The sequence below is a fragment of the Eptatretus burgeri genome, chromosome 11 (assembly GCF_056783735.1).
Source record: "Eptatretus burgeri isolate ZD-2024b chromosome 11, Ebu_testis_v1, whole genome shotgun sequence".
NCBI classification, from domain to species: Eukaryota; Metazoa; Chordata; class Myxini; order Myxiniformes; family Myxinidae; genus Eptatretus; species Eptatretus burgeri.
The window spans coordinates 79171137-79183176 of record NC_140971.1 but is presented as its reverse complement, the minus strand read 5'-3'; the positions used below and the strand labels follow the sequence as shown (position 1 = coordinate 79183176).

Below are 12040 nucleotides of genomic sequence, written 5' to 3'. Positions count from 1 at the left end.
GTGAGAGGTGCCAGACAACACTGTCCAGCCTGTGTCATGGATACAGTGCGTTATAGATCCAAAGATGCAAAACCTGCTTCAAAAGGGCTGAGCTCACTGTCCATAGAGGCAAACACCTCCACTGTCAGCCAAAAAATGGTGCCAATGCCACTCTCTCCCACAGCGCAAAACTCCCTGTCCATCACCACAAAGCCAGGTGGAAAAACCGGCTGCTCAATGTGGAAGTCAACTTTCCCCATGATCAACATGATGCAGGTGTCCACAAGCCAACCGCAATGGTAATGACGGTGGTTCCACATGCAACCAAGTTCCTTTAGTCGAGTAACTTGAAGTGAGGAATCCTGCAGAACATTGGAGCGTCCATTGTGCAAAAGCTTGTGGAACAAATTGCAGAACTTCCAGCTGAGAACAGAGTTGCTGGAAAAGGAGAAAGTGCCTGCAACATTCCAGAAGGTGTTGGCACCTTGTTCTCTGTGGGTGCCCATGACGCAAATGCGGACATGTTTCTATTCAAAACCTGCACTTGACTCACCATGGCTTGATTCAAGATGAGCCTCCCGCTCAACCAACAGGAAGCCACAGCTGCTGCAACTCTCCTCCTCAACACATTTTTCTTGGGATTGCTCCAATATTGGCTCAACAAAATAAGCTTCAAGGCTTGCCTTCTTGTCAGTGCCACGTTCAGGAAGCAATGCTTCAGGAAGATCACTTTCCTCACCCAGCACCTTTGCAACTTCAACGTTATTTTCCTTCAGAGTATCAAATGTGTCCTTCCCTACTGTACAATCATCAACAAGCATTCCCGTAGATCCACTCTCAACTATAGCTGTACCATCTGCATCACAACAGTGAGAAGCACCAAACTCATCACAACCTTCTTTCTTCCTTGGCATCACTTCCACAAGATTCACAAACTGAGTAATTGGCCTTCACAACTACGATCCAAATCTGAACTCTGAGATTGGTTCTGCAAATTATTTTCAAAAACATCACTTTCCCACTTGTCCATTTGACAAGCATCCTGCTCTTCCTCGAGAGGCCCATCTATGACTGTTAAATCGCCTTGCACTTTTTCAAATTGGGCAATTCTCTCTCCAGTGTTTACATCAGCAAGCTCACTTTCAATGGTTTCAAGATCAGGCACTTGTGTGGTACTTGAAATGTCAACGTTACTGTCGCTCTCCTCTACTACATGTTCCGCAAATGGTTCAAACATTGGCTCTTCCAAATCTGCTTGCCCCTTTTCAGTAACATCCCCATTGTCAAAGTGCAGCAAGTCCAGTTTAACTTCAGTCTTGGTTTTGTCTGAGTCAATCAGCCCAGGCATGGTCTCAACAGAACCATCAACGTCACCAATGAGAATAACAGAAACTTTTGGTTCTATCACCTCTCCCTTGATGGCATTGTCCCAAGTGTTTTTCCGCTCCAGTAACATCTCTTCCATCCTTTCCCCAGCCAATTGTGGCCCCAATTAGCCTTTATCCACTAACACCCGCTCTTGTTCTATTCCACGAGTTTCCAACTTTTGCACCTCCTTAGCCAAACCACCAACCTGGTGCTTACAAAATCCCATTTCCTCTACCTGCCGTTGCATTCTGACATCCACATCAGTGTGATAGCCTTCCAGGTCCTTATTTATTTCGTCATTTCTTTTATTTGTTGACCCAATATCTTTTTCCAACTTTTCCCCCATTTGGACAGCCTGGATTTTACCCTCTTCTAATCTCCTCATTTCTTTCCGTTGTTGGTCTAATTTTGATGCCATTTTTTCCTCCCTTTCCCTAAATTAAGTCTCCAATTTCTTCTCAAATTTTGCCAGTCTGCCCTCCATTTGGAGCTTCATTCTTTCCTCTATTCCATCAATTCGTGCCCCCAGTACCGGTGTTATTCCCTTCTTCATTTTGTTCATTTGTTTACTCAATTCATTCCTTTGTTTACTCACTTCATTATTTTGTTCGTTCATTTGTTCCTCAATTTTGTTTTCTATTCCATTCCTTTATTCATCCATTTTTATCATCATTTCTTTCATCATGGCCTGGAGAGTCATCACATCCGCTCCCTGCATGTCATCCTCCATCACTGTGGGGTCCAAATTCATGATGTTCTCTACACCCGTTAACCCCCACCCCTTATAAACCTCCGCCATCTTCGAAGATGGATGGAGGTTACTGTTTTCACCCCTTTCTGTTTTTGTTTGTTTGTTAACCTCAGCCATCTTAGAAGATGGATGGAGGTTACTGTTTTCACCCCTTTCTGTTTGTTTGTTTGTTTGTTTGTTTGTGAACAGTATTACGGAAAAACTCCTTGACGGATTTCGACGAAACTTGGTGGGGGGGGGTTAGGTATGGTCCAAGGATCATGCCATTAAATTTTGGACTTGGATTTTTTTTGTTATTGTTAGATTGTTAGACTTTTCCAACTTTTCCCCCATTTGGACAGCCTGGATTTTACCCTCTTTACCCCGCCCCCCCAAAAAAATTGTTAGAGAATTTTTTTTTTTTTTGCATTTCTACATGTTTTAAGTGATTTCCAACCTCCCCCCCCCCCAAATTTTTTTTTACCCACCCCCAAAAAAAGAATTTTTTTTTTTTGCATTTCTACATGTTTTAAGTGATTTCCAACCCCCTTGCCAACAAAAAAATTGAGCCCCCCCCAAATTGTTAGAGAATTTTTTTTTTTGCATTTCTACATGTTTTAAGTGATTTCCAACCTCCCCCCAATTTTTTTTACCCACCCCCAAAAAGAATTTTTTTTGCATTTCTACATGTTTTAAGTGATTTCCAACCCCCTTGCCAACAAAAAAAATTGAGCCCCCAAAATTGTTAGAGAATTTTTTTTTTTTTGCATTTCTACATGTTTTAAGTGATTTCCAACCCCCCCCCCCAATTGCAACCCGCACCCAAAAAAATAGAGAAAAAATTGTTTTTTTTGCATTTTTACATGTTTTTAGTGATTTCCAACAACCCCCCCCCAAAAAAAAACCATCCCTGGGTCAGATTACGGGAGAGTGTGTCAGAGTGGTGCTGAGGTGTCGTCCACCAGACGGCGGTCTCCTTGGGTTAACCTGAGGCGGTCCCTTCAGGTGGGTGCCTGGAATGTCCTATCCCTAAGAGAGGATGATCACCTGTCTCTGATGTCATCTGAGCTCAAGCGTTTGGACATCGGGATTGCAGCTCTCTCTGAGGTTCGGAGACTGGATTGCGGCGAGATAATGGTGGGTGGTTACACCTACCATTGGTCTGGTCGCTCTGATGGTTGCCATACCCAAGGAGTTGCTGTGGCTGTGTCCAATCAGCTGACCACAATAATAATTGAGGTCACACCGGTCAACGAGCGTATTATGAGATCAAGGATTCATCACTCCTTAGGTGTCATTTCCCTGGTCTCTGTTTATGCTCCGACTGAGGCGAGTGATCTCACCGTGAAGGATGCATTCTACGCCACGCTAGAGTCTGGTTGATCAGTGCCCCAGATGAGATACACTTCTAGTCTTGGGGGATTTCAATGCATCGACTGGAACTGATAGGGATGGTTATGAGATGTGTATTGGTCCCCATGGGTCAGGAACTATGAACCAGAATAGCACTAAGTTCCTTGACTTTGCAAGAAGTCATGGACTTAGGGTGGCTGGTTCATGGTTTCAGCGCCCACAAGCTCATTGCTGGACCTGGTATTCCAACGCTGGCAGTGCGGCAAAGGAGATTGACCATGTCCTCATTGACGGTCACTGGAGGATGATCCAGAACTACAGGGTCTACCGGAGTGCTCAGTTCCTCAATACTGACCACAGGCTTGTTGTAGCAACTCTAAAGCTGCACCTTAAATCCTGGAGAATGGTACCATCCCAGCCTAGGCTGGATGTTGCCAAGCTCAGGGATGAGAGAGTAGCTGAGGAGTTTGCGAACAGGCTGAGTGGACACTTGGGGGGTCTGGGTGCTTTGGGGGGTCCTGAAGAGTTGTGGAGCGCCTTCAAGACCACCGTCCTTGATGTTGCCGGTGGATGCCTTGGAGCTCACCGCAGGGCAAAGAAGAATTTTGTCTCTCAAGGGAATAATTGGATACCATTGACCAGAGTCGCAGGGCCAGGCTGAATGGCAGAGCTGAGCTGTTCAGGGAGCTGAGGCGTAAAACTGTACGTGCACTGAGGGTGGACAAGGAGGCCTATGTGCGAGGAATCTGTGAAGGGGTAGAGCATCACCTGTGGACAGGTGATTCTCGTCCCGCTTACAGGGGAATTCGCGCATTGCGTTCATCCAAGCTCATCCCTCGGAGAACTGCTGTTAGAGCAGAGAGTGGTAGGCTCTTGACAGAGGAGTCTGAAGTGAAGGCCCGCTGGGCCGGTTACTTTAAGCGGTTGTACCAGGCTGATCCCCCAGCTGTCGAGTTGGACGTCAAGGGTGTTACAATCCCTGTTGCTGACCCTCAAATCAACTGTGGTCCACCTTCGCTTGTGGAAACACGGGCTGCGGTGAACCGGTTGAAACGGGGCAAAGCTCCAGGGATCTGTGGCATCCATGCTGAACTTCTCAAGGCTGGTGGAAATGCTGCACTCCTGTCGTTGCATGCAGTTTTGTGCTCTGCCTGGAACACAGGCATCATCCCAACTGATTGGAAGAGGGGCCTTGTTGTTCCTCTCTGGAAAGAGAAGGGTGATCGCCAAGACTGCAACAACTACCGAGGGGTGATGCTGCTCTCAGTGCCGGGCAAGGTCTTTGCTCGGATAATTCTTGATAGGGTTCGCCCTCATCTGCTTGAGCACCAGCATCCAGAGCAGTCAGGCTTTACACCAAAGAGGTCAAGGATTGACCGTATCCTTGCTCTTCGTGTCCTCACTGAACGCAGACGAGAGTTTCGGCAGGGGCTGCTTGCAGCCTATGTTGATCTCTGTCAAGCGTTCGATTCAGTGAATCGGGATGCCCTCTGGAGGATTCTTGGTCTTCGTGGGGTGCCACCAAAACTCATCGATCTGATGTCTGAACTCTACTCTGGTACTGAGAGTGCTGTGAAGTGTGGTGGTACCATCTCTGACTTATTTCGAGTTGTTACTGGAGTTCGTCAGGGGTGTGTACTGGCCCCCACACTTTTCAGCACTTGTATGGACTGGATTTTAGGGAGGATGTCGGAGAGATCAAGCTGTGGTGCATCGTTTGGGAATGTCAAGATCTCGGACCTTGATTTTGCAGATGATGCAGTCATCTTTGCGGAGACTTTAGATATCCTTTTGGGGGCCCTCGAGGTGCTGAATGAGGAGTCGGAGCCGCTGGGATTACGGGCTTCTTGGGTCAAAACTAAGATCCAGGCTTTCGGTGACATCTTGGATGCTGCTGTCCTGTCTGTGTCTGTTTGTGGTGAGGATGTTGAGGTCGCGGAGAGATTCACTTACCTTGGCAGTGATATTCATGTCTCTGCTGGCTGTGAGTCAGAGGTCAATAGACGTCTGGGTCGGGCCTGCGGAGTCATGGATTCACTGGATCATGGGATTTGGCGCTGCCGGTACCTGTGCGGGAGGACGAAAGTCCGAGTCTTCAGGTCCTTGTTGCTTCCAGTCTTGCTCTATGGATGCGAGACTTGGACTCTGACCAAGGATCTGAGACGGAGACTTAATTCCTTTGGTACCAGGTCTCTTCGGAGAATCCTTGGCTATCGCTGGTCGGATTTTGTGTCCAACGAGCGGCTGCTGAGAGAGACTCGGATGAGATTTGTTTCCTGCATGGTCCGTGAGCATCAGTTGCGGCTGTATGGACATGTGGCTCGTTTTCCTGACGCTGATCCTGCTCACCAGATTCTCTCTGCGGGGGAGTCTCGTGAGTGGAGGAGGCCAGTGGGCCGACCACGTGCCTCGTGGTTGCAGCAGGTTGACCATCATCTCAAGGAGATGGGGTTGGGCCTGGCATCTGCCTGGGGGATGGCCAGACAGAGGCCCCTGGAGTACCGGCGGAAAGTGGACGGCACGACGCGCTGTTCTGGCACATGCTCCCATACCTGACCTGACCTGACCCCAAAAAAATTGTTTAAGAATTTTTTTTTACTTTTTTTTGCATTTTTACATGTTTTGAGTGATTTCCAACCCCCGCCAAAAGAAATTGTTACCCCCCCAAAAAAAGATTTTTTTTTTGTATTTCTACATGTTTTAAGTGATTTCCAACCCCCCCAAAAAAAAAATGTTTGAGAAAAAAAAAAATTTGCAACTTTTTTTCAACAAAATTTCAATTTTTTTTTTTTTACATTTTTCATGTTTTAAGCGATTTCCAATCCCCCCCCCCCCCAAAACAAATGTTGGAGAAAAGAACTATAACTCTGTCAGTAGTTGACATCATATTTAATGAATAAGATATAAGGTTCACTTGAGTGACCCAGCAGTATTGGCGGCAGAGGTTTTGCACTCTCCCGAGTGCTCCCCCTCAAGTTTGTTTATGTGTTTGTTTGTTTGTTTGTGAACAGTATTACGGAAGAACTCCACGACGGATTTCAACGAAACTTTGTGGGAGGGTTAGGTATGGTCCAAGGATCATGCCATTAAATTTTGGACTTGGTCCAAAATCCAATATGGCCGCTATGGCGGCCATTTTGAAAAAAATATTTGAAAAAATTTTTTTTTTTTGCATTTCTACATGTTTTAAGTGATTTCCAACCCTCCCCCCCCCAAAAAAAAATGTTGGAGAAAAGAACTATAACTGTCAGCACTGTCGACGTCATATTTAATGAATAAGATATAAGGTTCACTTGAGTGACCCAGCAGTATTGGCGGCGGAGGTTTTGCACTCTCCCGAGTGCTCCCCCTCGAGTTAACCTCTGCCATCGAGATCGGAGGTTACTGTTTTCACCCCTTTCTGTTTGTTTGTTTGTTTGTTTGTTTGTTTGTGAACAGTATTACGGAAAAACTCCTCGACGGATTTCGACGAAACTTGGTGGGGGGATTCGGTATGGTCCAAGGATCATGCCATTAGATTTTGGACTTGGTCCAAAATCCAATATGGCCGCTATGGCGGCCATTTTGAAAAAATATTTGAATTTTATTTTTTTTTGCATTTCTACATGTTTTAAGTGATTTCCACCCCCCCCCAAAAAAAAAAATTGTTAGAGAAAAAAAATTATTTTGCAACTTTTTTTTCAACAAAATTTCGATTTTTTTTTTTTTTTTTTGCATTTCTACATGTTATAAGTGATTTCCTACAAAAAAAACATGCCAAAATTATAATTGCGGCTGATTTTGGAACTTCAGGTGGATATACCCGCGTAAAATCAATTTCTGTCTCAAGGAATCTATTTATGACGATTGAATTGAGTATGTGAAAGTTAAAAGTAAAAGGGAAAGTTGCAAACTATAACTCTGTGAGCACTGTTGACATCAAATTGAATGAATAGGATATCAGGTTCACTTGAGTGACCTCGCAGTATTGGCGGCAGAAGTTTTGCACTCTACCGAGTGCTCCCCCTTTAGTTTTGCTTCTGTGTCCATCTTATCCACTTCCTGCCTTCTCCTCTACGTCTCATCCTTAACCGCGCATCCCTTGTTTGTCCATCTCTGTTCATTTTTTCCCTCGGCCCTATTGTTCATATTTCCGACTTCTCTTTCTGCTGTTCCTTTTGTTATGTTGCGTCATGATCCATTCTGTGTTCCCGCTCTTCCACAAGCATTGACTGTACACAAAAAAATAGAGTACACAGGCTCTGCCAGACTACATGGAGTGTAACAAGTGGTCTCACAATCCTGTACGACATAAAACAAGGACATGAAGGAGCCATTCGGCCCATCGTTGTCGTGTTGCACTCCTGAGTTCATTTTTGATCCAGCTGTAAACAACAATCTTCTTGATGTTTACTACGGTGCAAATAACCTGATATTGATCGGGTGACCCAACTTGTTAAATAATAGTAAATCGAGATAAGTAAACAGATTACATTGAGGAAATAGATGAGATATGGATATGGTGCAGGTGTGCTGTGCCAAATAACCTCTTCCTTTATTTCCTTTTCTTGTACTTGTATCATTATCATGCATTGATGTGTTTGAATCCACCTCGAGCTGGTTAACCTCACATTATGGCTTTGCCTCATTTTGCGATTCTGTCATGACCCATGTTTCCACAGCCCCAACAATGTCCTGGACAGCCCTGGAAAGCTAGATGAGGAACATCGGTTGATTGCCCGTTACGCTGCCCGCCTCGCCGCTGAAGCTACAAGTGTACGGAACAGCTTTACCAAAAGAATAACTTCCCTTATTTAATATTTTGCTCTTCCTAATCAACTGATTATATGTATAAAATATCACCTCTGCCTCATTGGCATACTGAGCAGATCTCAAGTTACTATCTTCGAGAAGATCACCCATGAAAGGCCAGACATAGTCTTTACTTGGTGTGCCCTCTCCTTTTTGTCCTTTTGTTTCAGCAACGAATGCCAGCAGAACTCGCTGTCAACACGGATGCCAATAAGCAGCAGAGACAGTTGATTGCTGAGCTGGAGAACAAGAACAAGTGAGAATGGCACAAACACTCAGATACGGGAACTCTGTCGACAATCACATCTGCTTTGCAAAAAAGCATACAATCGACTTTTGGATGGAGTCAGGAATGTACATAAGTGCGTTTAGGGTATAGGTGAGCAAGTATATCCATGGGTAATTGTGTGTCTGCTGATCTCAACATAAGCACATTGTGAGCTTGCCTCCAAACAATATTCAATTTGAAGGATTAAAAAACATTTTTTTTTTTTAATAACCCTTGTTCTGATTGACCCGATTATTTCACAATGATCATATTTATACCTTCCTAATAGGTCCTGTGTCAGGCTAAGCAAGTCCAGAGTCAATTGGAGTTGTCATTACCTCATTGGTAATTTATGGGATTTGAGCAACAAGTGGGGTAAAGAACAGTCGCTATATTATGGGAAATCCAAACAAGCCAAAGAGTGCTCACTGTCCCTTCGTACCAAATTTGATTTTGAAAAGTGGATTGGAAATCAATTTGGAATTAAGAAATTAATTAAATTCAAAGTGCATTAGAAGTTCGATGGTGGATAAAAAAAAATGGTTATTAAGTAAAGAGAAGACTATTCAGTCAGTCTGCTCTTTATTTAATAACTTTCCCATGCGTAAAATGTTTCCATCGTGACATCATATGCTTTGCAGAACGTTTTGGTGAACAATGGCGACAGTGAATGCAGGCTGGGGAAGGTTCGTATGCATATCAGGGTTGAGAACGCAAGGGTAGAGAAAACTTGAAATCAACTAAATCAACAACCAGATTTGGTGGTGTAATGGTTAGAGCATCCGCTCTGAGTCTGGAATGTCGGCGGTTCAAATTCCGATCGAGTCATAGCAAAGACTTTTAAAATTGGCACCTGCTGCTTCCTTGTTTGATGCTCTGCATTTAAAAAGGAAAGAGCATGGATTAACAACCATAGGTTAGCAACTGTTGCACAAGCTTGATGAGCCTATTGGTCTCCTGTATTGAAGGTCCTTGTAAGATAACTCAAATTTAAATTCAGGATCCCATTAAAAGGTAAGAAACCATAAACTTTTTAGGTTTTACTCACCGCAAAGCTATTTATTTGTCCTTTTCCTCCAAAATAAGAAATGTTTGGCATAATCTGAATAAATAAAAGGACAGTGCCTGCCTGTCTGTGTTTTTTCGTTTCCAATCTCCTCTTTCATCACTTCGCGCATCATCACCTATCATAGACCTAATTAACAATGTCTTACAGTTCTGCTTAAGGCATTCAAATTTATTTACAACTTTTCCTTTTTTGCCATTTGGCCCACTCAAAAGTGGACTTTTGTTAAAGCGTTCACTATTCCAGTAACATCACGGCATTCCAGTGGATGGTGATTCAAGCCCAATCTTCAATTGATTGTTGTATTTGTTGTTTTTACCTGTGACATGTGGCAGGTCTACAAGAGCTCCGTGTTGATGTTGTTGTTGTTGTTGTTGTTGTTGTTGTTGTTGTTGTTGTTTTTGGGGGTCGATTTTTGATTTTTATGGACCCTTCCTCTTGTCAATTCCCACATCATCCCATTGCCAGCCCTTGACTCCGCAAGAGTTATATTTCCATGACATATATGCAGTACAATATATCCAAATATGTTTTGAGGATGTTGTCTGACACTTGTTGTGTTGCCAAAAAGTGGTGAAACTTCAGTAACTGACTGATGCAGGTATGCTCTTGAAATTAGTCTGAGACCTGCAGAAACTTGCATCATCTTTTCGTTGCCTTGTGCTGTGTGTTCTTAATTCCGCATGGGATAACTCGAGTTTGCTTGTTGGGTTGGCAGGGAGATTTTGCAGGAAATCCAACGTCTGCGACTGGAACATGAAAAAGCTTCACGTTCAACACCAGACAAAGAGCAGCAGAACCCCACATTGCTGGCTGAGCTCAAGCTGCTGAGGTGAGAGGTGTGATAACTCCAGGATTTGTGATGTGGCAAGAATCTGCAGACATAAAAGAGCTACACAAAGAGTGAAATTCCAATATTCGCTTCTTTGCTGGATCATGTTGCTCTTGATCTATAACTTCTCTAAATACAAGAACAGCCTGGTGCACACTCTCAAATTTTTTTTCATGTTGAGCATATTATACCCTTCTAATAGATCCTGTGTAAGGTTAAGCAAGTCCAGAGTCAGTTAGACTTGTCATTACCCATATGAGGTGAGGCCTTTGAAAGACCTCATGTTGGGAGTTGTTGGTTGTTTTTTTGGCATGAACAGGCAGCGGAAGGATGAGCTCGAGCAAAGAATGTCAGCATTGCAAGAGAGTCGGCGTGAGCTCATGGTTCAGCTGGAGGGACTCATGAAACTCCTCAAGGTTCCTCTTCACGCAAACTCACTTTTAGACTCGCAGCACAAGAGTCAAATGGGATCTTGGGTGTCCAGCACAAGTCCGATCATATGATCTGCAAATTGAATGCGGTTTGATTTGTACACGACAGGATAGCTCACTGGTAGCTTACTTGGCTTTGAGTTTCCTACTTGTGGGTTTGATTCCTTTAAGAATCGGATCTGGCAAGAGCCACCACCTCGTGCAATGCCAGCTCTGGGTTGGACCTGTCACATCCAAGTCTTAATTTGTTGTTTGGCCAAATTCACTGAGTTGGAATATCCCTTGTGTTTCTGTTTTTGATTTTTTTTTGTTTACAATGTCGAGGCTCGTGGAGCAGCTGGAACATAGAGCGAATCAGGACGAAACAAAATTAAAAAATAGCAGAAGCAAGAGAGGGAGGAAACGTACCACCAGTAGGGATGAGACAAAATAGAGGGACACTTGGAGAAATAAGGGATGGAGTAAAAATTGATGTTTCCTTAATACATTTATTTTACCAAATAGACGTGACTCTTTTCGATGTTGTGGCATTGTTAATAAAAGTAGGCCTTTGGGTTGCTGTTCTGTAAAATCCCCAAATTTACTCTGTTTGATCAGCTTTACATAACTACGAGTCGAAATCTTTCTAGTCTATAATTTCCACGGGGCCCCGATGAGGTTGATAGTTTGTGAATGTCCAATGGCAGGAACAATTCATGTACGTCATCCTTTATTGAGCATTTATTTATTTATTTATTTTGCTCAAACTTGTAACTTCATCTATTCCAGGTAAAATTGAACATTATAAAGATCAGAACCACCTCATCTGATTTGTATCAAAACGACACATGGAATTTTTTCTATTGGTTAAAGCGGACATTTCCTTCAATTTTTCTCTTTTCAAACATTTCTTTGGACAGTAACACATCGCCATGCAGCTCACATTCTTACGAATAGACGTGAATAAAAATGATCGATTTACTCTGTGTTCTCTTCTTTCCTGTTTCTGCACTTATCTCTACTTTGCTGCTCTTCATGCTTTCAGGAAGAAGAGCAAAAGCAAGCAGTAAGTGGTTTACCATGGAAGTCCAAAAAACTCATTGCTTATCTTTTCGTGCCTCCTGTGTGCAGTTAAATGCTTTCCAGCTGGTCGGTGTTTCCAGTCTCCTTCTTTTCCGCAGTATTAAGAAAACTTGTTATGATATTTATTGCTGTAGAATTATAATAAATGTTACATTTATCT

General features: G+C 43.5%; 1 protein-coding gene across 5 annotated transcripts in view; it reads left to right on the top strand.

The window, feature by feature from the left end:
- Positions 1-12040, top strand: part of DTNB (dystrobrevin beta) — a 218487-nt gene that overhangs the window by 194256 nt on the left and 12191 nt on the right. For 4 of the 5 annotated variants that reach the window (XM_085847130.1, XM_085847134.1, XM_085847133.1 and 1 more), the window contains exons 11-15: positions 8092-8185; positions 8392-8477; positions 10274-10387; positions 10707-10803; positions 11843-11863. In XM_085847130.1, coding sequence (XP_085703256.1) covers positions 8092-8185; positions 8392-8477; positions 10274-10387; positions 10707-10803; positions 11843-11863 — 412 coding nt within the window. The remainder of the gene's footprint in view (positions 1-8091; positions 8186-8391; positions 8478-10273; positions 10388-10706; positions 10804-11842; positions 11864-12040) is intronic. The other variant, XM_085847131.1, reaches the window with a different exon arrangement.